Source organism: Malaya genurostris, chromosome 2 (genome assembly GCF_030247185.1).
Source record: "Malaya genurostris strain Urasoe2022 chromosome 2, Malgen_1.1, whole genome shotgun sequence".
Taxonomy (NCBI): domain Eukaryota; kingdom Metazoa; phylum Arthropoda; class Insecta; order Diptera; family Culicidae; genus Malaya; species Malaya genurostris.
The window spans coordinates 253106175-253132011 of NC_080571.1; the positions used below are offsets into that span (position 1 = coordinate 253106175).

Below are 25837 nucleotides of genomic sequence, written 5' to 3' on the forward strand. Positions count from 1 at the left end.
GCTTTACACGCACCTCTATTGGATTATTCAAATAAGAGTGGTTGTACCAATAATCATCTGATTAGTCGAGTAACCAATTTATTTTTCTGATTACTCTAAGAAGTAATATCTCCAGCAAACTGTTCACTTACTGTTCAAGGGCAAAATATCTGTTGAAGCGACACGAAAATTCGTAGCGAATGTAACAACATTGGACAGAGAGGGCAGATCTCACTTCACCCAAATGTTTTTTATATATGACATGAATAGTGAATCTTAGATGATCAAGGGCACGGTCACCTGCACGGTTCGTGAATCTTGAATCTTAAATGATTTCTTTCCATCAACTACGTTTTCCAATACCAGTGAAGCCTCTATTCGTTAAATTAACATCTCAGGAACGTGGTGCTGAGCTGAGATTGTGTTATAAAGATAGTTTCATTTCGTTCATGCTCAATTTGTTTCCGGGTACGTGCTGATGAGTCTACCGCAAAGCATTATTAGTTCGCTCCCGTTGGATTAATGTCGGTTTGAAACACTCGCGTTAGCATATTAACATGTATTTCATCTACTGGTGATGCCAAACCTTGTGCCTTGTGTTTTTTTTTGTTCAAAATCGGGCCTCTCAAACAAAACGAAAAACCAAACCTTATTCACAGTTTCATGATTGCTAATGAGGCAAAAATTTTTAGCGTCTGATTACACAATTCATTGTGAATGTTAGCATAGTTTCGATTTCTCCGAACATCTTCTTCAGTAGCAGCATCAAAACTGCACTCTCAATATTAGGGGCTTCGAGTAGAACAAACAAAAAATCCCTTCGAACATCTGATCCCGAGGGCCTGACACGACAGAACGTAAAACATGAGAAAATAAGTGTTCTTAAAAATAGACTACTCGAGCGCAGACTGCCGAAAATATGAATGCGTCTATTTTCGGAGCGCTCAGTTATGTGTATACAAATTCAGTTTCGAATGACGCGCGATAGGCAACGGAATTGTTGTTTATTGCGGTTAATTTTTACGCCGTTCGATTATGGTTTGATGGTGTGTCGAGTGAAACTGAGTAGTGGGATTAACGAACGACCAGACATTACAGGTATATTTAATATTTAATTTAATTTTTTTCAGTAAATATTTCGGTTTTGTTTCAAACAAATTGACTTAAAATTTTTTCATAGCTTATCGAATATTGGTGTTTTCTTTTTTTTTATACTAATCATCTTTACATATATGGTAAGCATTCTCATCTCTGATCACCAAACTCAACAGTTGGAGCGAGATCCGTCATATTCGTTCAACATAATAAAAAAATGTAAAAATAGCTAAAACAATCTAGGTTCAGATTTCTAACGAGCCGGATTTATCGCTCAAAGTAAGCATCACCCTTCCCACCCCTAGTAAATCCTTTTCTTTTTATTTCGTCTTCCATCCATCAGTGAAATAGCAGTTCAAATTCATCTCTGCATGCCACTTATGAATGTAACCTGAATCGCGAAGCAGACGAAAAATATACCTTTTCGTCGAAGACAAATCGCGAAGAAAATGTTTTATTCAATTGGTGTTCCACATGCAGGGTTATTTAATACACAGAATGACTTTCTGCTTTTCGTAAATTTTCATTTCTGGTAATTGTTACGTCATTGCTTTTCCAATCTCTTTTACCGTTGGGTGCTTATGAAAGTTAATCTAGGCTCAAGGCGAACTGACGTCTCAACCAACAACATAAACCGAAAAAAAACGAAAGTAATTATAATTTTTCACGAAATAGTTGCTTTGTTTCTGGAAAGCATAGTTCATGTTTTCGGTGGCTTCGAATCATGGGTAGAAGTCGTTTTTGTAAACATTCCTTGATGTTTATTACGCTGTTCATTGAAGTAGTGGTGTTGAAGGGTTTCGAAATCTTACCGCAGCTACAAATTGCTTGCCAGACCATAGCTTTCTCACTAAATTTTTCGACTTCAATCGATGTCTCGGACTGGTTCAACACTTGCCTTTCTCGCACCGTATAATATTGTGGTCCCGGCAAGGATTTGTAATCGAGTTTCACGTAGGTTTCGTCGTCCATGATTATGCAGTTCAAATTTCCAGCAAGAATCGTATTGTACAGCTTTCGAACCCTCGGCCTGATCGATGCTTCTTGTTTCGGACTACGTTATGGTTGTTTCTGCTTCTTATAGGTTCGAAGATTCTTCAGTTCTTCAGCACGAAAAACATTTGACTTCGAAGTACCCACTTTTTTGGCCACATCCCGAACTGAAACCTTCTTCTTTTGCTCGAACGCCTTCAGTATTCGTTTATCCAACTGAGGGTTATCAGGACCTATTTTTCGACCCGTTTTCGGTTTATCCTCAAAGGTTATCCTCACCGATCTTCCTGGTTGCATTTCACACGGCTTTTTCACTTACTCCTTCCATTTTTGCTATCTTTCTCAGTGACAGTCCGCGTTCTGTGCACCTTTTGTACACAATTTTTTGACGTTGTTGTGCTGAAAGTCCACGCATTTAGAAACAAACTAATGAAAACGAATAAACAACTGCACAAGTGGTTAGAGAAGAGTGTAAACAACAGGACGCAGCCATAAAAATTGACAGATTCTGAACCATTGCGAAATGGCAGCGGTTTTTGGTTGCGTCTATACTTTCTGGGACAGTCTTTATCCTGTAATTCCGGAACCAGAAGTCGGGTCCAAATGAAACTCAGAAACTTTATATGGGAACTTAAGACCTTTCATTTGAATCTTAGTTTGTAAAAAACGGTTCAGTCATCTCTGAGAAAATTGAGTGGCATTATTTGTAACATACACACATACATACATACATACATACATACATACATACACACATATACCCACACATACACACACATACACACAGATAGACGTTTTATGATCTCGACGAACTGAGTCGAATGGTATATGAAACTCGGCTCGGTTGTTAAGTAGGTTTTCACAGCGATTGCATAGTCTTTCTATATGAGAAAGGCATAAAGATACAATACAGTCTAGTGAATAAAGACGATTAGCCATTTTGACTTTAAAACGAACATACGAAATTGGAGGTCGATTTTTTGTTATATTTTTTTATTTCTCTCAAATTTTGCATATGCATTCTTAATGGCCAAAATATACAATTCGCATAATAGAGTAATGCCTTTTTTACTCTAGCCTTGCTTTTGAGAATGGACTAAGCAAACATTCCTTGAAATTTTTCAATAATATATATTTCAGAAACGGTGGGTCCGATCGATTTGGTATCTTCTTCAATTCTGCAAATAATTTAGTATTGTACACTTAAAACTCTAATATCTAAAAATATGTATTTTTGATTTTTTGATATGTTGTAGCTGAAGTCCAGAGTAAAACACTGTCTAATTTCTAGAATGGATGAATGATATTTAAAAAAGTTAAATATTTTCTTCCTTTTATTCACGTGTAATTTTTTCTTGTCGTATAAAATGTATAAAATCAATCAATTTTGAGAAAAAAAGTTAACGGATATAGGATCGTGACGCAAATCTTCGGAATTTACTACAGCACTTAAATGATTGAGCATGTCGTTTCGCTTAAAATAAATCGCAAACGGATGAATAGTGATTTGTTGCGCATTCCAGTGGTGAATTTGAATTTCATCTTGCAGTAAAAAAGTGTAGTTTTCTGGATAATCCCATGTAGCTAAAAATCCTCCTTCCTGCAAGTTATTTTTGGTATTTTTCAAAAAAGTAGTGGTATCATTTTCTCTAACTTTTGAACAAAATAGGAAAAAAAGCTCTTTCTTCTGTTTTATGCATGTTTCTAGATTACATCTGTTAGTTATGACCCAATGTTCAACAATAATTTCATCAATACATTTTTCATCCATTTCTTCAAATAATTTCTTTTTTCCAATCAGGCTGAATCTATAAAATTTTCGCGTTAACGTAAAAAACATTCTACTGTAACGTTTTGACATGTCAAACTATTTGTAAACGCTTTCAATTAATTGGATAAGCCATATTTTTTTAAACTATGGATGAGGAGATTCACATTTTTGTGAATGGTAAATACACACACGTTGTGAATCCTGAGTCTGTTAATAGTTTGTAATTCTTAGGCCGGAGTTGAACAAAGGATGAAAATCCAAATTGTATATCAGTGTTCAATTCCATAAATCGATTGTAGGCTTCTCGCAATGCAGTGCTCATTAGCTTTTTTAGAACAGCTTTGTTTTCCATCCATCCATCCATTCCTAAGAATTGATCAAATGCCTGCATCATCCTCGTAAAATTGCAAAACAGTGTCCTTTATATTATTATCTAGTCTACTGACTGCCCTCAATCGAAAAGTAGAATCCACACCGCTCTCATTCAGTAATCTTTTTGCTTCCGTTACCGTATATATCGTCATAAAGACTGTCCCAGAAAGTATGGACGCACTTTGATTTCGCTGTAAATAATTCACAAATGTTAGATATTCTAATTTTATTCGATTTATTGATATTATTAGACTACAACAACAGATTATTATTCTCAACATTTGTTACTTAGCCATTGTAGACTAGCTGGCGCACCTTCTTGCGAACGTTTCTCATTAAATTTCGTACAGACTTCTTGGCGACAAGTTTTGACACTTTTTTCCAATCATTTTCGAACTGTTGAATGGTTTCGGCAGCCGAGACATGTTTCCTAAGATGTGCCTTCGTTGATGCCCAAAATTCCTCAATTGGTCGAAGTTGTGAGCAATTTGGTGGATTCATGTCTTTTTGGACGAAAGTGACATTTTTGGTAGTATACCATTCTACCGTTGATTTCGAGTAGTGGCAAGAAGCAAGATCTGGCCAGAAGACAACAGGATCCTTGTGGCTTCGAATCATGGGTAGAAGTCGTTTTTGTAAACATTCCTTGATGTATATTTCGCTGTTCATTGAAGCAGTGGTGATAAAGGGTTTCGAAATCTTACCGCAGCTACAAATTGCTTGCCAGCTGTTTAATTTCTGCATACAGCTCGTTTGTTCTTCCTTCATCAAAACTTTCTTCTTTCACCAATATGTCACTTGAACGTTGAGTAGAAATGTTTCACTAGAAGAATTTTTTAACACCATTTATTTCTACTATATTCATGTCACTATACATAACAACAGTTTTCATTGATTACAAGGGTGTTGTGTATCATGAATTCCTTCCACAAGGCCAGATCGCCAACAAAGAGTATTATTAGGGCATTATGAGACGTTTGCGTGAAGGAATTCGCCAAAAATGACCAGATTTGTGGCAAACAGCTCGTGGATCTTGCACCACGATAACGCACCGTCACACAATACCATCGATATTCGTTTGGCTAAAAACGAAACGAATACCATTCAGCAACCACCGAATTCACCTGATTTGGCTTCCTGCGACTTATTTCCTATTCGGTCGACTCAAGAAACCACTCCGTGGAACGCGTTTCAACATCCGAGATAAGATTATAGAAAAATCGCAGATGGCTCTGATGGCCACTGTCCACTTTAAAGGGGACAATATCGATGTTGATGGATAATCTAGTATTTTTAATTATCTGAACAAATTCCGGAAACTTTTTGATCAAGGTAGTATATAATTTACATTCTACTATTAGAAAAATACCGTGTCATAGAATGAATACTAGCTTTTGCCTTACAATTGATCTACTGTTCCAAGAAAATTTATTTCTATGTAAACAAGACTCAAAGATCATTCAAAATAGTTATAATAATAAAAATTTCCCGATTTTTTTTAAACCGCTGTATCTCGAGAACGGTAGCTTATAGGAACATTTTGATTAACATCTTCTTTATTGGAAATCTAACATTCTTTCATAAAATTTGATTGAAAAATAAAAAATAAATTTTCATGATTTTCAAAAAAAATTATTGTTTAAAAAAATGTAACTTTTTCAAATATTATTTCTCCATGCTAAAAATTGTACAATATCTTATTTTGGACTTCAGCTACAACATATCAAAAAATATAAAAATACGTGTTTTGAGATATTTGAGTATCAAGTGTTATTTTCAAAATAAAAAAGATTTTTGAAAAATAACAAAAAAAAAAAAAATTCAAACAGCGCTTAATTTTTTGTACATAGTGCTTATAATTACCTAAAACATTGCACATAAATATCAAATTGATCGGACCCACCGTTTCTGGAATAGATTGTTCAATATTTTCAAGGAATGTTTTCTCAGCCCCTTCTAGAAAGTGAGGCTAAAGTTAACATGGCTGATGATTCGGAAATTACGAATTTGAGTCAAATAAAAAATACAAAGAAAAATTTCAAAGAAAATCTGCCATTTGTGGTGGAATTGCTCAGAAGCGAAATTGAAATCTTGTTGGATTGAAATCTTTCTTCGATTCGACATAGAAAAGGTACAAGAGTTGCAGCTGAACTAGTTAGATAATACCATATGCGCACAGTACTTGTCCAGTCACGAAGAAAAGTTAGCAAAAGTTTCGTCGCAATATTACTCCTCAATGTTGTACAGAGCAATGACTCTATGGGACATGTTTGGAGAATCTCCCGGCCAGTCAAGAACGGTGACTTTTTTGGTTTCAAAATACGTTGATAAACGTTCAAAACAGTGCACAGTGGTTCAAAAGCGCAAATTCACGATCTTAATTGATAACTGATAGGAACGTGGTTTTTGAGGTACAGTGTCTTTAGTAAAGTTGCTCGAAATGATAGACGCCATCTTTTGGCAATTTTTATTTATCTGATTAATCCCCCTAAAAGTGAGATGAAAATATTATTTCAGTTCATGGTCAACATAGGGGCTAAGTTACTTCGACAAAGTTGTTCAGAATGTTATTTCAAACAAAATTTGCTGAAGCTACTATTCCCATAACTTGAGTGTAATTCATGATATAATGTATTTTCTGAAAAGGGTGTCCTAAAACCAGTTTTTGTATATATATTTTCATATATTTCATCATTAAAAACTACACAACTTTCTCAAACATACTATGCTGCTATAATTTCAGTTTAATGAAATAGAAATTTTTCATGTTTTTTTTTACAAAATTTCAACTTGTCTATCATCAAAAGGTGCAGGAAGCTGCAAGTTATGGACATTCACCTTTGTTAGACCCTACCCCCTTAATAATATGCCAAAGGAACTAATAAAATAAGACGTAAAGACGAAAATCCTACAAATCATAATAATACTTCCTACAACATTGAAAGTAGTAACAGCTACAACGAATCAATGAATGAAGCCGAGATTAGCGAAGCAATAGTCCCAACTCTCATCCCTGAAAAACAACTGCCTGTCACCCAAAAGAATCGGAAAGACCCAGCTTAAAGATATGTTTCAGCGATTTGGTCTGACAGCGGCAAGGTAATCGATCAAAGGTTCCACATCATTTAAATTCCGAAATATGCTTTGCAATTCGTTGTAGTTGTTGTTCCGGAAATTACAAATTCAACAACAAGGAATATCCAAACCGGAAGGAAGCCCAATGACTACCGGTAATAACCTGGCACAGCCACACAACACAACCAACCTAACAAGTCAATCATGTGGATATAACGATTATTGTAATTGTCTTCCACCCCGGCCAGCTGCACGTTTTTAAACAATTGCCGGCAGTTGCTCGCGTTAATAATATTAGTAACGCCATACATTATGTGTCGATTCTCTTTTTTCCACAGTATTCTACGTACGTAAATCGATATTTTTCAAAGCCGACAAAGAGGAAAACTGCGTACCTGTTGTCTGTCGTCTGATCGTCGTTAGTGTCGTCAAGCCCGCACATAGCTCTGTTGGATCCACCCCACGGATAGTGGGTAGGCTGTTATCATCGTGGATTTGAGTTGTTGAAAGATATGAGGTTATCATTATGTTGAGTTGTACGTGGTTTTCCGAATAGTTGCAGATACAGACTTGAACTAATTCCATTCTGTTTTGTTTAGGAATATGCAATTTTCGATTGTGTTCTTGTTGATTTCAGTCGTTGATTTGATTTCTCCGACATAGTTTCTAAAAAATTGGCTAATATGCAGCATTTGCAGGATACATAAAATATTTTTTGATAACATGTTATTATTATTTCAATTCTTATGTGAAAAACTACGTCTCCAGACTTTAGACTACTGATAAAGAAGATTGTTCAATTGAAAATCTATGAGCTTGTAAAGATTGTTACACTGAATATCTGTAATGAGATAATTACTGTATCTCGGAATTATTTTAAAGAAATAATACAAAAATGAAGGTGTTTAAAATCACTTTCCGAAAAAGCCGGGTGGGTAATGTCGGAGACATAACTGGATGACGTGAAAACGAAGAAAACTGTCTCGCTCACTTCACATTTCTTAATATCGAATATTGGTTTGTGCAAGCTTTACTTCTTTGCTTTCATAATTGTAACGGTGTACATTTACTCAAGTGCGACTTTCGTTAATACCGGCACTAGAATTTCTATGGAATCAAAGCAATCAAATACTTTTTTGGTATCGATTTTTGGATCTTAGAAGAACCGAATTGTGGTATTGTTTCCATAATAAACAAATTCGAAGAGTATTTTCCTTGAATGCAAAGCTTCAGTCACTAAATAATGTCGAAAATATTTTCCACTTTTTCGGTTCGAGCGATATTCAAAGTAGAAAAGTCACAGTTGCTATTGAACAGATTCGAATGCGTTTTCCGTTGATACGAAATTATTTAATACTGCTGGATACAGTTTTCAGTCACTTGTCGTGAATGGCGACTTTTAGATACGCCTTGATCACGAAGGTCAGCAGTCCAATGTGAATAACAATGCAAATTTTTATTGCAAGTGACGAATTGAGTAAAACCTCTAGTTCTTTTCTATCTAACGCACAAGAAATGATTGAAGTTCTACGAAGGTTTTCCTCTTATACTCGTCCAGTTGAATAGCGGGATTTATGGGGATCTGACCACATAAAGCAACGTAATACCTAGGCTGTTCTTTTGATGGTCATTTTCTGCACTATTTATCATAGATACATCCTAAGCTACTTTTTCTGGCGTTTTCAGTATCTTTATCATGCAAAATTGAGGACATTTAGGTGAGTAGAGATCAGTTTTGATGAAACACACTCTATTGTCGCCGTTTGATTGACGTGTCTTTCGAGTGTAGTTTGCCAAATCCAGCCAAAAATTTACAGGACTAAGTGTTTAACGGTTCGCCTTCGGCTCATCCGTGCATTAGCAAATTATGGTGGACTTATAATGCCACCTCAACTTATTTTTCACCGAAATCTCAAAAAGGTTTACTAGACTGCTTTCGTATCAGTTTTTGCAATGACTGAGCGGAAACATATATTGGAGAAGCCAAATGAAAGAAACACTAACAGAAAAGTTGAATTTTTGGAAAAAGATACGCTCAGTGACTAAAACAAGATACGCTCAGTGACTAAAACAAGATTCAGAGTGGCGAAATGGTAGCGCGTATGCACGGAATGCATAAGAACGCAGGTTCGAGTCCTGTCTCTGATTCAAAAATTCATCTTTTCTGTTAGTTTTTCTTTCATTTGGCTTCTCCAATATATGTTTCCGCTCAGTCATTGCAAAAACTGAACTTAGTTATGGCAGCTTTACGTCAAACAACTAAAATTAATAAATCGTGCTCTCGTATGCTTTGATGAATAATAAAACGTATTTTATCGGGTATTCTAGCTTCTACTCGAGACTCATTTGTAATGAAAACTTAAGTTTTATTTTTCACTGTGGCAAATAGCTTGCCAAATGAAAAATTTTATCTAGAATTTAACACGTCGGCCAAAATGTTCTCGGTCTAACGAAGAGAACATTGTGTGTTTTGTCGAACTTCTATTTTATTCATCAATGTATTTTTCTTGAAAAGCAATACAATTGCTCCAACGGCGTTCCAACCTTTCTAAATCACTTTTCTATCACGATTTCTCCCTAGACTTAAAAAGAGTTTTATTCTTAGCTATGATCTCATGATTAGATGCAAATTTCTTTTCAGCTAGTTTTGTTTTCAAATCTTAGAATAGAAACTAATCGCTACATTTTGTTTTTTTTTGTCTCAACATTTAACTTACAGTATGAAGTGTGTTTAAAACTTCAAACCCGTATATTGACGAAACTGTTTCAAAAGGTAGTTTGTTTAGGCTGGTTACCAAACGAACCGATCTTTGGTACATCGATTTCTGGCTCTTGGGTCCGATAGTATCGGAAATAGTGATCAAAAACTGAAAAGCTGTCATTTTAATGATATTGTTGAAGCAAATAAAAAATTGCAGGTGTGGATGGCGGTTCTTAGATTAGATTCACACAGAATTGCGCAAGTTTTCTCTTCTCAGCTTCCAGAACTGTAACAATGTACCTATTCTATAGTACGTCTGATTCACGACAATCTTTTTTTAACATGCAATTAAATAAGGCAGGAAGAAATAGAGTAAATATATTTCCCGGCATCAGATCAGCATACGGTGCCGATTTAATAAATATTGACTTTATCATTTTATTTAACTGTGTGGATTTTTTTCTATGCATCCATGGAATTGCATGATTGCTGAATTGCACATGGTGCGAATTAAACATTTACACTAACTAAAATAATAGGTTCTCTATAAATATTGCGTCATTACAAGGTTACAGTCAATATGGTGGAGATAACGAGAGCCAGGGGCGGCAAGTTCCATGAAATATTGGGGGGGCACAAAAAATTATTACTACAGATCATTGAACTTTGCTATATATAAAGCATTTTTATAAAGGAAAGGAGAGGTTAGAACAAAGCAACAATGTAAAAATCACAAATATTTTCCCTATCATTCCAGTAATAACCAATATTCGAAAGCGGGAAAGTATAGCACATTTCACATTGTAGAAAATTAGTTCAAAAATTTTAGTAACTTAGTTAAGAAATATGAAAGATTACGAAGACGAACTACGGAGATAACAGAAAAAAGGGTTATATAATAAGATATTTCTTGCAAATTTGCCTCCCCATAGTTGCCGCGCCTGACGAGAGCAGGGGTGCGAAAATTTGACATTTTTTTATACTGTTGCCAAGTATAAGACAGTTACTGCCAACAATATGCGCAGCTGCTACGTTCAACAGTAGCCAACTCGCAATGACACGAGAGCTTGGCGCAATCATGAGAGCCACGACACACGACAGCAATATTGAGAGCAGTTAATTTTGTCGCACTCTCTCACAGCAGTCAAAGCCACAGCGTTCGCTTTGTGGTAGTGTAGGTACATACTGGATAAGTAGCTGCTTTGTTTATTTTTGGTCACGGCTTTCGAGAATGTCACGAGCTCAAAATGTCATGACATTTTCATAACGGGACTGTTATATCCGCTGTGATTGATCTGTGGCTATAAATTTAATGCGAACGGCGGTGTTTTTATTACCGGTTCAATTTCAGTTTTGAAAAAAATCAATCACAATGCTTGTTCATGCAGATGTTTCAAAAATATTACAATTATTTACATAAATTTAATACACGAAGTATCAGGAGCGCAGCTTTTGCCTTTCTAATATGACGCAAAGGCAAGAAATCTTACAGCAGAGACAATAAGTTTTGCGCTCCTATTACTTCTACAATTCTGGTTCTTGCTAAACGGGGTTTAATTGTTTGATCGAAAAAGTGCATCCAAATTCTGGAAGTCAAAGCATTTATTTTGCTTTTCTCACTGAACCTCTTCCTTCCAACGGGAGTGTAGAGCAACAAAACACGTAAGGAAAAACCGTCTGCATTGGGAAGCAAGACTTTCTTGTGCATGTCCCCCTACACCTCATGAGAATCGACATAAAACGAATTTCAAAGTTAAGCCTTGTTGGCGACTGTCTCTCGAAAGTTGTTGAAATTGGAAGGAGCTACTGTTTATTGTGGCTAGCCATTCTCAGATTGAAAAGATTAGAACAGCTATCGATGAGAGCAAACGGCAACATTCACGATAAAAAATGTCATGAGACCTATGATATTTTTCATCTCCTGCAGTCGTGGCGAAGTACAATCGGCGACTGCTGTCATTTGCGCGGTTTGAATGTTTGCTGTTTCGTGTCATTCTCCAGTACCGTTCGCAACCCTGGACGAGAGAAACTAAACTGTTTGGCAGCAGAACTGATTTCAGAAATCAGGAATCAGAACTACTTTGTTCAAGTGGCACGTTTCCCTAGTTATTTGGAGATTTATGCCTTGTCGTAACTTCTCATAATTTTCCTAATGTGAAGAAAAGGATAAAAGGAACATGGAAGGGACATGTGACAATTGCACTTACGCAACTCACGAAAAATAATACTCAGCTCGTTGAATAGTAGCCATGTGACGGTTGGTTTTGCAATGACCAGTCAGAGCTCTGACGAGAATCCGGCAATGATGCTTTGAAAAATGCAATAGACATTTTGACATATTCAGATTAGAATTTGCTAAAAATATTTTGCCAGTAGCTGGCATGTTTGGATGCAGGCCCAAGAACGAATCCTGTGCTTGATTCTACTAGTTGACAGCTGGATCTTTCATTCGCAATAAAGACTGTTCCAGAAAGTATGGACGCACTTTGATTTCGCTGTAAATAATTCACAAGTGTTAGATATTCAAATTTCATTCGAAATACTGATAATATTAGACTACAACAACAGAATATTATTCTCAACATATGCTACTTAGCCATTGTAGCTGGCACACATTCTTGCGAACGTTCCTCAGTAAATTCCGTACAGACTTCTTGGCGACAAGTTTTGACACTTTTTGTTATTCTTTTTCGAACTGTTGAAAGGTTGTTCGGCTACCGAGACATGTTTCCTAAGATGTGCCTTCGTTAATGCCCAAAATTCCTCAATTGGTCGAAGTTGTGGGCAATTTGATGGATTCATGTTTTTTGGGACAAAAGTGAAATTTTTGGTAGTATACCATTCTACTGTTGATTTCGAGTAGTAGCAAGAAGCAAGATCACTTTCTAACACTTGCCCTTCTCGCACCGTATAATATTGTGGTCCCGGCAAGAATTTGTAATCGAGTTTCACGTAGGTTTCGTCGTCCATGATTATGCAGTTCAAATTTCCAGAAATAATCGTATTGTACAGCTTTCGAACCCTCGGCCTGCTTGGTTGTTTCTACTTCTTATAGGTTCGAAGATTCAAACGTTCTTTAGCACGAAGAACATTTGATTTTGAAGTGCCCACTTTTTTGACCACATCTCGAACTGAAACCTTTTGCTCGAATGCCTTCAGTATACGTTTATCCAACTGAGGGTTAGCAGGACCTTTTTTCGATCCGTTTTCGGTTTATCCTCAAAGGTGTTATCTTCGCCGAACTTCCTGATTGCATTTCACACGGCTTTTTCACTTACTCCTTCCATTTTTGTTATCTTTCTCAGTGACAGTCCGCGTTCTGTGCACCATTTGTACACAATTTTTCGACGTTGTTCTGCTGAAAGTCCACGCATTTCGAAACAAACTAATGAAAACGAATAAACAACTGCACAAGTGGTTAGAGAAGAGAACAACAGGACGCACTCAAAAAAATTGACAGATTCTGAACCATTGCGAAATGGCAGCGGTTTTTGGTTGCGTCTATACTTTCTGGGACAGTCTTTATCAGCTCTAACCAACTCGTCCGAAGATTTCAAGTATCCGAATTTTCAGCGGCGCTTCTTATGAGGTCTTGTCTCTTAGGATGAATATGCGATAGTTACATCATCCCGCATTTGAAACTCAAATACTTTAGTGAATTACGTAACCATCTCAATAAGCCTTACCAAAAGCCTTTTGCTTTAAAGAACCAACAAACCACCCACAATCGTCAGTGTTCTAAAGAGATAAGAAAGATTATGTAGGATATCACACTTCTCTTGGCAGCTTGATGAACTAACACTATAAACAACTAAGTATTGTCTGCGAGCAAATAAATAGAAATGAATTTACTATTGATGGCTTTAGCTCCAATGGAATTCATATAATAAGAATAATATGCAGTCATCGCTCGGCGAAGACTGGTTATACGGCAAATATGCCAAAAATAGACCTATTTTTCTGTTTATACCTCCAATTAGTCAGTCTAACTGTGACACGGAATTTAGAGCTTCGCAAGGGCAAAGCCCACAAATGTTCCGTTTTCGACTGCCTTTTTTTAGGCTCCTGCAGTCATTCACTCATCGGCACGGAAATACACCTTGACTTGCGAGCTCCCGTTTTAGTGGAGTTTTACGACATGGAACAGGAAACCAGTGGATCAATTTTTGGTTGAATTAATACCGCCGGATGGCACACAGCTTCGGTGTGAATTCAATCGAAAAGACGAAATTTTTGAGAACAAAAATTTGGATTTGCTCATTCCAATGGTAAAATCATTGGCGCATTATGCTTTGGGATAAATTCGCTAGTTCTAAAAAGAACCGAATAATTGAATCATTCTGATGTTTCACAACGTGGATGGAATTTTCCTCGAATGCATCCATGGATTTCGGAAATAAATTTGACTTCTTCATTGGATCGACTGAAATGGCGTTGCATTGGATTGCAGTCTCATCAGGTTTTGGGAACAATACTGCAAATTTCCAATTCAACCGTCACACGTAGAGTACCAAGGAGGTTCAAGGATCGGTAATTCGATTCGAAATACAATCATTATAACACGAGACGTTTCACAAAGATACGAGTAGAATATGGTTTCATGGCACCATTCTAAAGACCTTTCCAGAATGGTATGAGGCTTTTTCGGTGCATTTTTGGCCATGATGATGACTTAGAAAATCTTATGAATAGGAGGTAAATAAAATGCTTAGAAAGTGGATTAAAATTGCTAAAACGGCCCAAGATACGACTGTACAAGCTCGTATGGACTGTGTGAACTGAAAGTGTAGAGACTTTTATCAAACAGTTTTCAATATATCTATACTAGCAAGCAACAAACGGAGAAAAAGATGAAAATGAATGGAACAGTGAACAATGAAAATTTTGCGAAAATGTATCACCCAGAGGAAGGATTCGAACTTTCACCCTTCTCCTCACCGCTTCAGATCGCAACAGATGAAATAGTGATGAACTTGTGCGTGACTGCACACAAGCCGAGTGTGCGAGATCTATACATTCCATTCCAAAGTAGCGTAGTTGGTAGAGCGTTCCTACGGTGAGGAGAATGGTGAAGGTTCGAGTCTGAGGGATACTTTTTCCCAAATTTTCATTTTTTACTGTTTCATGCATTTTCATCATCTATCTCCGTTTGTTACTCGTTATCAATCTATAAAATTGAGTTCAAGAATTCTTTATAGCACAAACCCCAAAAATAGCTTTATATAATTGATCCAATGTATGTAAACTGAATTTAATAGAGGTATGCTATCTGGGTTGAAATCATTGCATAGTCTCCCTTCATTTGTTGAATCATTTTGAACAACGTCTCTAACCATTATTGTAATTTATGTTGTTTTTTCTTCACTTTTTTTCCCAGAGGAGAACTGTTTTCAAACATTGATGAAACAATACGAGGAAACCGAAGCGACTGTAGAAACGACAAGCACTGAATTTATCACGCAAACTGTATGACGCTTTTCGCTAGTCAAGTCAAGAAGAACAAACAGAACGATTATCATCAGTATTACTACATAATATAAGTCTTAACGAAAATAAGCGGCAAAACTGACAGAGAAATCCAAAAAATTTTAACTGACTGTACGGGGAAGCTTCAGCGTATACGTTTTTATCGAACCCAGAGAACTATTTCGGAGCGTATAACCGACGACTGCATTAGAACTTTTACATATACACGGCATCCTGATCCCCGTCATCCTCGTTCTCATCCCACTCGGAGCTTTTCACTTGTAACGATTGAGGAAGTAGTTTCGAAGCATACCATCTCCGCCCACCAAAAGGTTGACATGATGACGAACGGAATTGCGGATAACCAACAGAATGGTGGCGGAGGCCAGGAGGACTCCAAAACCAATCTCATTGTCAATTATCTGCCACAGCAAATGACCCAGGAGGAGATCCGGTCACTTTTCTCCAGCATCGGTGAAGTAGAAAGCTGCAAACTGATTAGAGATAAAGTTACGGGTAAGTCAGGGACTCGGGAAAGGCCGAACGAGGAAAAGTTTCGTTCAATAACAGATGGATTCAATTACTTTCTTTTTCCGTTCTTCCGTCGTTTTACCAATAGGTCAAAGTTTAGGCTACGGTTTCGTGAACTATCAACGAGCGGAGGATGCCAGCAAAGCAATCAGCACATTGAACGGCCTAAGACTGCAGAACAAGCAGATTAAGGTAAGTTTCGGTAAATTTTGTTATTCATTCGTGCTTCGTAAAAATTTCTCTGGGTTTCACCCTTTCCGTGTAGGTATCATTTGCACGGCCAAGTTCCGAAGCAATCAAGGGAGCTAATCTGTATGTATCCGGGCTGCCGAAGAATATGCTTCAAGCGGATCTGGAAGCGCTGTTCAGCCCATACGGACGCATCATCACCTCTCGCATACTGTGTGACAATATAACTGGTGAGTGTTTGGGAGTAGATTGTGAAATGGGTTAAACTTAAGCAATGTACTCTCGTAATAACTATAACAAAAGGAAATTTCGGGGCAAACATTAGCCTTGAAATGTGATTAAAACTTCATTAGGAAAAAATGTGACTCAAAACTGGTCGTATTCAAACTTTTCAAGAATAAGTCAGCATTTGTTTGGTTTTAAATTTGATCAGTATCTAACGAGGAAAACGGATAAACGGATTAAAAAGTGACATGCGAATACAACTATGTAATAAAAACCCGAAAAAGCTACCGTTGAAATAGGACGCGAACCCGTAGCTAGCCTCTATCCGGGGAAATTGTTTTGCCAATTAAACTACCCTGCTGTGAGTTTTCACATGCAGGATAGTTTAATTAGAAATGAAATTTCCCCGGATAGGCGCTTACTACGGGTTCGCGTCCCTTCTCTGTGGTAGCTTTTGCGTGGTTTTCATTGCATAGTTGTATTTGCATGTCATTTTTCCAATTTGTTTTCCATGTTAGGGAACTGTTCAAATTTATAACTAGCTCAAGGCGGCTCTAAGTCTTAACAAGACTAAAACCTATTATTTTTTTGGTGTTTTCAACCAAATTATCTTTAAATTCAACTTATTTACCAAAACATTGAGAGGTTGGGCACCCTTTTATAATAATAAGAGTTGAGCAATTTCAGAAATGGATACTACATTATCCTATTTCACGTACTGCAATTTGGATGAAACTTTGCACGCAGGTTCAGTATTGAGTGTTTATTTTTCACGGATGGAGATAGATATTCGACTTGAAATTGATTTTTAAAAGGGGCGTATTTTTTTTAAATGCATTTCCTTCGAAGCAATGTAATCCAAAAACATAATTTTACTAAAATGATATTGAAGGAGACATTATATAAAATCGAACGGCAAGAAAAATTTTTTTGGATCGTTATCAACAATTAAAGTAACGAATATTTAAGATAAAAATAGTTTTTATTCATGTAATTAGTTACTAAAGACAATGTAAATTTTTATAAGCAATAAAGATTTCATTTAAATAGTACAAATAAACCCCAAACATTAGTAAAAATAGTCATTAAACTAAAATGTCCCCGCTCTGCACCCCCTACCCCTACAAAGCAAATAAAAGAATATAAAGATTATTGGACTGAAACTGAATCAAGTATCTAGTGCAAGGAAACGACTAAAACAATTATTATTTCAAAGCCAACTGAGAGAAGTCATAATTGATTTCACAGATTACTGCAATAAAAATAATAAACATGGCAACCCTGATCATGTTTGTAATTTGTTATAAATGCTCATTCCTGTTTTCTATTTTAAAAAAACTACACGAATCAGCCGAGTTTATCTTATTCAAATTAGAAATTAATCTTAAGCGCTCAAGATTCACCCTGGTTTCAGGTTTCTCTGGCGAAAACGACATACCGTAGCGTTCCATCCAAACTTTCATGACTCTTAAGCTAAGTTACGAAATTGAGAGTTAATTACAATTGATCAAAGCAAACCAGCTAGAGCTTTAAATCGTTTGATAGTATTTTGTGTAATGTTTGCTGTCTAGCATAAACCTGCATTTGACATGTTTCATGTGAGACTGAAGCTTTAGAAATCATTTTGCATATATCTATAGATTCCCTTAAAGGTTTCTGTGGCAAATTATGGAATTTATTTCTACTCGGACAGTTAGGAAGCTTTACAAAACACTTATTTAACGATTGCTAACTAATTGATATTGATTGATAACTAACAGTGACCAGTGGTATTGATTCCAGAACATTCTTCTAGCTCGATTCAGGCAGCGTCAGAACATGCCAAATATTAAGGGAACATAGCAAGCAGTGTTCAAACAAAGCCAAAAGTTTATGCTGTTTGCAGAGCACTTTTTTAAACCGAAAAGAAAAACAAACAATGAACCGAATGTTTGTTATTATAACAAGTTTGAAATATTACCAGAAGAACAATAGAGAAGCGTGTTATTTTAGTTTATTTTTTCGATTAAGTTTCTAATTCTTGAACAGATATTCAACTGTTTTTTTTCAGTGCGTAATTCGATTAGAGTGTCTATCTGATTTTTAACAACTGTTTCTTGGACAACGATTCGAAGATAGTACAAGCAAAACAAACATTCGCCCTTTTAATAAAAAAACAGTCTTGTATCGAATCAATCTTTTTTATCCGTGTAAAATTAATTGTTTGCGATACCGGATATGTGTACAAAGTTTCATCTAAATAGAAGCAAATTGATATTTATTTTGCCACTTTTTCTGCTGATAATTTCTCGAATCGCTCAGCTCAATATTACTCGATTGGATGAAAATCCAGCATGTTCTGATAGTTAGATATTCAGCAGCAAAAACATCATTATTTTTTTGTAACAGTTTAACACAAGCTGCAAGCAATAGCGCTTAGTAGAATACGCCAAACCAGCTTCCGTGTGATTTTAATAAGTAGAGGAGGGGCTTTTGGAGATTATCATTCTTGTAATTTTCGTATTCGTGGAAACGTATGTAATGAACAAATCAATTGTACATTTTGCTGAAAACATGCAATGTGATCGTGATGTGATGTGATGTCACTCTCGGCAGCCAGTTTCCACGAGTTTAATGCACAATAACTAAAACTATCATGTTCTTTTTCAAATAACCCCTTCGACTTGGACGAATAAGTACTTGACATCAATGTGAAATTTCGTTGCATATAAAAGGATCTGACGAGGTGTTGTCTTTCTGCAAAGTAGGTGAAGTATTAACCTTTTTCTTTGCACCAAATGACACCCAGTAATAGTGACTGTCAAGCTGTTCAGTTTTGAGATTTTAATGGAAAATCTCAAAATGCCATTCTCCTCTCATTATCTGTTGAGAAGGAAACAATGAACATGAGCTTGGCGAAGCACCTATCCCCTGTTGCAACGCGAAAATGTGAATAATTTGTTACTAATTTATTTTGGTGGTTTTGGATTTGTTGTCCAATTTTTTTTTCATTAACTTCATATGAATTTAGCGAAGCAGTCGCAAAAGCTTATTTGAGAGGGGGGCTTCGCAACAAATTCGAAACTACCGTGACTAATTGGCAACTTATTAAAAACAAACTATTCACTGGGTTTTAATTTGTTTTCAAGTCTATTTAGGAGGGATGCTTCATTAACTTCGTATGAACTCAGTAAAGCACTCATAAAAAATAAGCAACAAATTCAAAGCCATCGCAACCAATTAGCCACCGATTAGAAACAAATTGTGCACTGGGTTTCAATATGGTTTCGGGCTTATTTAGAAGGAGTGCTTCGTTAACTTTATTAAATCTAGGGAAGCACTCGTATAAATAAATAAAAATTAAGCAACAAACCACCATAAATAATTAGTAACAAATTACTCACCTATTCGCGTTATTATTGGAGATAGGTTCTTCGCTAAGTTCATGTTCATCAGGAAACATGATGAAACTTGATACAAATTAATTGTGAAATTTCCGCTGTACTCGTAGCTCATTACAATTTCGATTTTGTATAATTCATTACATAATTTTGGTTTTGGTAATTCTGTTTATATTCAACGATATCGTTTTCGTAAAGCGCAAGTATTATTGAATTGTTTATTTTGCAACCATACAAAATATTATAATTATTTGTTGTTTAGTTTTTATTACAGTATTTTGTTATTATGTTTTTTTCCCTATATTTTTGTAGCACGACAGTACGCTTCGGCTTCTGGAGATACTTCGCCCGGTATGTATAATTTTGTATCCAGTAATCTCATTCTCGATCTTTTGATGATGGCTTTCCTTAATGGATAATTTTTATCAGAAACAATGCAACTTTCAATGACTGAGTGGAAACATATATTTGATAAGCCAAATGAATGAGAAACTCACTCATACTTGCATTTTTAAACGCTCATTAAAGTTTACGATGTTCTACTGCATTTTGATGTATTTTCTCGTTTAAAAAAGTCCAGAACACAAAAAAAAAATTAATTGTTATTAAAAATTGTATAGAAAAATGATGAAACAATTTTTGTTGTAATTTTTACACAATGAGTTGAATTAAGGCAACCCCTTTAAAACCACTTTTTTTATCAAAACTTGTTTCGAGTGAAGTATGTAACTTAATGCAGCTGACTTTAACAATACTTATAGGAAAAGATATTCCTAATACTAGAAAAACATCTAAGTGGTACTCGATGGAACTTTTTTATGCCTTTTTAAAGTTAGTTTTAATTATTGAAAATCCGGAAAATTATCAAAAGCTCAACACACATAAAAAAAACGGAAAAATTTCAATAACCAGTATAGAATGAAGTGTCCTCACAAAATCACCTCAAAAATCTGGCGGAAAGTGACAAAAACTTAATTTTCCAATGATAATATCTTGAGTACTATTCGTGGCATTCGTTTTCATTATGGCCATGGTGAAACAATGCATGGTTGAGAAACTCAATTGATTTACACGTTTAAACATGGAATCTTTTCGTAAAGGTATGTACTTTTAGAATATTTTATCATATATTGGTTATTGAAATTTTGCTGTTTTTAAAATATGTGTTGAATTTTTGATAATTTTCCAGATTTTCAATAGTTAAAACTAACTGAGGCCTAAAAAAAGTTCCATTGAGTTCCACTTAGATTTTTTTTTTAGTATTGGTCATTGTCAAAAGTAAAAAAAAGGTGGGTGGGTAATGTCAGAGACATAACTAGATGCCGTGAATACGAAAAAAGCTTTCCTCTTTTTCACTAATAGAGTTTGAAGCGATGCACCTACATTAAAGTACAGATTAGTTACATTAAACAGCTACTATTCTACAACTATATATTCCAAACTTGAAACAATTCCTTTTTAATTTGCTAATATAGGAGGCTAGGTACAACAATTTTGTAGTTTATTTTTATCGAAGCTATGAACTTCGAAGATATCTGATTCTTCTCAAAATTTCAGTACGAGACAATTGCAATGGCCTGGTCTGAAATGTATCGACGATCTTCGGTATGCAAGAGTCATTCTAATAATTATATAATTATAATTAGTAATAATAATAATAATAATAATAATAATAATAATAATAATAATAATAATAATAATAATAATAATAATAATAATAATAATAATAATAATAATAATAATAATAATAATAATAATAATAATAATACAGATTAACCTGTATATATGGCAACCCTGTTTCGCATGGCATATTTTCACACGACCCCATACTAGTATGAAGATGTGTTCAACATTCGCTTTCGCATTGCCGTTCGTAATTGAATGTGTTAGTGACGGTACAAATCTGCCTTTCTACCGGTTTTCGGTGCCATCGTGCTGACGGTGTCTCGTACGTTCAGAGTAGCTGCTTTAACTTAAATGACGCTATTTCTCACATCACATTTCATTTTATACCTGCTACTGGTAGCGGTGTACGGACCTCCCCTTCGCAGAACGGGAAACAGTGAGACGATATGAAAGAGAGAGTTAGTATAGCAGCAGCCAGTAATACTGAATTGGTTGTCGAGCTGTTAACAGCATCTTGTGGAATTTTTACGCAGAAACACGCACACAGGAGGAAGAGTTAAAGGCAAGGCAAAGTCCCGCTCGAACCGTGCTGGTTTGCAGTTCCCAGTTGACAAAATCCATCGTCTGCTCCGGAAGGGAAACTACGCAGAGCGTGTCGGTACCGGTGCATCGGTCTATCTGGCGGCAGTGATGGAGTACTTGGCTGCCGAAGTGTTGGAATTGGCCGGTAATGCTGCCCGTGACAACAAGATAACGAAAATCATCCCTCGCCATCTGCAGCTTGCCATCCGTAACGATGAGGAGTTGAAAACCCCGTCGTTTTCAGGACGACAACATCACTGTGATAAAGAAATATTTAGGATTGCTTTAAGTTTAGCCAGTTCTGATACGCCTGGAAAGTAGAATGCGCAAATCAAGTGGAAACATTTGTTCATCTCTTTCATTTGTTCAATTTGTTCAACTCTGTTTCGTACGGCATATTTGTATACTAGTATAAAGATGTGTTCAAAATCATCACTTTCGCTTTCGCATTGCCGTTCGTAATTGAATGTGTTAGTGACGGTGCAAATTAATTTAGCTTCCAACTTGATGAATCTTTTGGTAGTAAATATTGAGATCTGATATGGTTCTCGTGTGTGTCTTGTTTCAGCAATGGGCCTTGCTGGACTTTTTGGCTGCCTTTCTACCGATTTTCGTTGTCATTGTTCTGACGGTGTCTCGTGCATTCAGATCGGGAAACAGTGAGACGACAGGTCCTCGATGTTGCTCTCGTGTGTCTTGTTTCGGGAATAGTTGCTCTGAAAATGGTAGGAAAAATGAACCACTCAACTTTTATATGAATGCTCTTGTATAGATTCAGACATCTCGCGTTCTGATTGGCTGGTGCTTTCATGGGTTAAATCAAATAGGTTTTTCAATAGTGTACTATTGAAAAACTTCAATGTTGTTGCAATACACGTTCAAATTAAAAAAATGTTCGATTCTATTGGTAGTTAGATTATATAAATCCTTCTACAGATCACTGAGCTATGAGCTTTCAAAATACGAGAAAGGCAAACGCGCCTTATGAATTATCTTCTTTGATACTCGTTTATACCAAACATTTCAGAAAAGTTTAATTTTGAACTATTTGAGAATATGTCACAGAACTGAAAATTTTATTATAAAATTGTGATCATATTTCCGATGGCGTGTAGCAAGAATTATGTTGATTCATTAGTTATAACATGAGATATTCACGATCAAAAACTTATCACTCTCTCAGAGGGTAAATTTTGAAAAGGCGCCCCATAGTAAAGTAAGTCGTATTCACGACAAAAAGTAAATCGCAACAGTTTGGTTCATGGTGGAAAAATAATTGAAATATTCTCTCCTGCCCATCGGATAAATGTCCGAGGAGGCGCCAAAGTCCTGTAACGAATCTGTAAAAAAATTTCGACGTGATTTTTCAAGAAAAAACAGCCACGCAAAAACGATGACGAATGTTCTTTGTAGACTCCTAGTAACGTCTGACTTTTTTGTTAACAAACCTGTCGAAGCTGGAAAAGAATTGTCACTGGAAGTAATTGAGCTGTTAAAACGTACGCGTCTCTTATATTTGTAGGAGATAACAACCCGGCACCTTCACGTTTAATCATCTCGACCGTTACCAACAGCAGACGATTGCAACCTCAACGACACAAAACAAGAGCGCATAGACATGCCACGTTTTTCCTTTTTTATTATCCTGAAGTACTTTGTACGGTAAACACGTGGATTAAACCTTTTGTTATATCGAATGTGTTTGACTTGTTTCTCGGTTCCTTTTTCGGTCTATTTGTCCGCTTTCGCGTACCGTGGTTCTGCCCACAATATTATATCCATATATTCTCAATTAAAAATACTCATGGTTTATAAGCATGCATAGTTAGTGTCTGTTTTACTAACGAACAAAATATTTCGTAAGTCTACTGCATTTTAGAACCATTAAAACATTCTCCGACAATGTGTGGTACGATGGCCTGGTGTTTAAACTACATCGGTAGAATTTTCGATGTATCTTATTAAAATTATCAAAAATATCTTGCAAATTGAGCATTCCAAGTTTCTCTGAATAATGCACTTTCAGAAAGATTTACTATTCCTGCAGGTGTACGCTAAGGAAGTATCTTAGGTCCCATCCTATACAACATTTTTACATCAGATATCCCACCTCTTCCGGCTGGTGGTGTTCTGTCACAATTTGCTGATGATACTGCCATTCTTTACAAAGGTTGTGTTAATAATGCTCCGAAGAATAAACTACGGACATGTCTGGACGCTTTAACGGATTTTACAAGCTGGAAAATTGTGATCAATGCAGCAAAAACTCAGGTCATCTTGTTTCCACATTCAAGATCTCCAAAACTTGTTCCATCAGACGAATGCCGAATACGATTCGGTGATGAGGTCATCCAATGGTCCGACGAAGTTATCTATCTAGGACTCAACTTTGACAGACATCTGATATTCAGATCACATGTTGACAAAATCGTTCAAAAATGCAGCATACTCATTAGGTCTCTGTATTCGCTGATTTGTAGAACATCTAAACTGTGCCTGAAGAATCACATGGCTGTCTATAAACAAATCATCTACCCCGCAATTGAATACGCAGTCCCTGTTTGGCGGGGTTGTGCACGAACGCACAAACTTAGGCTTCATCGCATTCAGATGATTCTAAATCTACGCCCTTGGATAAGGACTAGTGAAGTACTCTTTGGATTTACTAGAACAAAAATTCGAACAATACTGAACGAAATTTAAAGATTACAAATAATTCAAAATTTGTACGTATTAGGTTAGGGGTAGTTATAAGTAGGTAGATATTTTATTAAAAATTAAAATAAATATTAAAATTTAACTTTAGTATGTAAAACAAGAGTAACTAAAACACCTATTATTAATAACGAATCGTATGGACAACAAAGATAAAAGGCCAAAGGGTCAAAACACTTGTACTGTAAAACGTTGATGTAATACACAAAAATAAGATTAATAAACAGATATTTATGTAAAAAAATTTAAACATTCCCAAAGAAGTATGCGAAGTTTACCTCTACTGAGTGTCTAAATCTACAGAAAAAATGTGGGGGAGGTAACGTTAGAGTCGTAACGGGATGATGTAAATGCGAATAAAACTGACATGCTTTTTACATGCTTTTTTGATTGATGATTTGTTCAAATCATGTTGAAAACTTACGCGCCTTATTTTGGCACTGAATTTCACCTTCACCTCGGTCATACCAAAAATTTGAGAAAATTTCAATTTTGAGTTAGTTGTGGTTATCTCAGACTACTGAAAATTTTATCACATATAGCTGACCGTTAAATACAACAAAAGATTTTCTTGATCAAGATCTACTTATTCTTATACAGGGTAAATTTTGAAAAGGTACCCCATAGTAAAGTAAAACCAAACTATATTTGTTCCGTGTTATTTAGTTGTAAGGTAGATTGTGTATGTCGTCAATAAGTCGTACCTTAGTACAAATGCACCATTACAATTCTGGAAGCAAATCAGTAAAATGGCAAAACCACCTGATGCGAACGATTATCTATATTCCGAAGTGTGAAAGAAGCATGCCAGTTTTATTCGTATTCACGCCCTCCAGTTTTATCTGTGACATTACCCACCCGTCTTTTTATCTGGTTCTTGCATTTAAAGTTTGTTTTTTCTCCGGCAGCCACTGCGGACGCAGTATGTTTTGCTTGTTTGTTATTGGTGCAGAGAAGAATGCAAGATAAATAAAAATAATTTAATATAAAAACTTTTGTTTTTCATCTTTTTGCAAAAAAATACCAACCATTTTTGTTTTGCATCCGTGTCCGGTTTTTGCACTCAAAGTTCTTATCCGGATTTTCTATTCCAAAATACTTAAACGGATTTTCCAAATTAATTTGCACCTGTCCGAA

General features: G+C 35.9%; 1 protein-coding gene across 6 annotated transcripts in view; it reads left to right on the forward strand.

The window, feature by feature from the left end:
* LOC131429524 (ELAV-like protein 3) overlaps nucleotides 1-25837 on the forward strand; it is an 88979-nt gene that overhangs the window by 60444 nt on the left and 2698 nt on the right. For 3 of the 6 annotated variants that reach the window (XM_058593698.1, XM_058593699.1, XM_058593696.1), the window contains exons 2-5: nucleotides 15364-15968; nucleotides 16072-16175; nucleotides 16249-16402; nucleotides 20090-20128. In XM_058593698.1, coding sequence (XP_058449681.1) covers nucleotides 15791-15968; nucleotides 16072-16175; nucleotides 16249-16402; nucleotides 20090-20128 — 475 coding nt within the window. In that variant the 5' untranslated portion in view covers nucleotides 15364-15790. Of the gene's footprint in view, nucleotides 1-882; nucleotides 1078-15363; nucleotides 15969-16071; nucleotides 16176-16248; nucleotides 16403-20089; nucleotides 20129-25837 lie in introns of those variants that run through there. The other 3 variants (XM_058593701.1, XM_058593700.1, XM_058593697.1) reach the window with 2 other exon arrangements.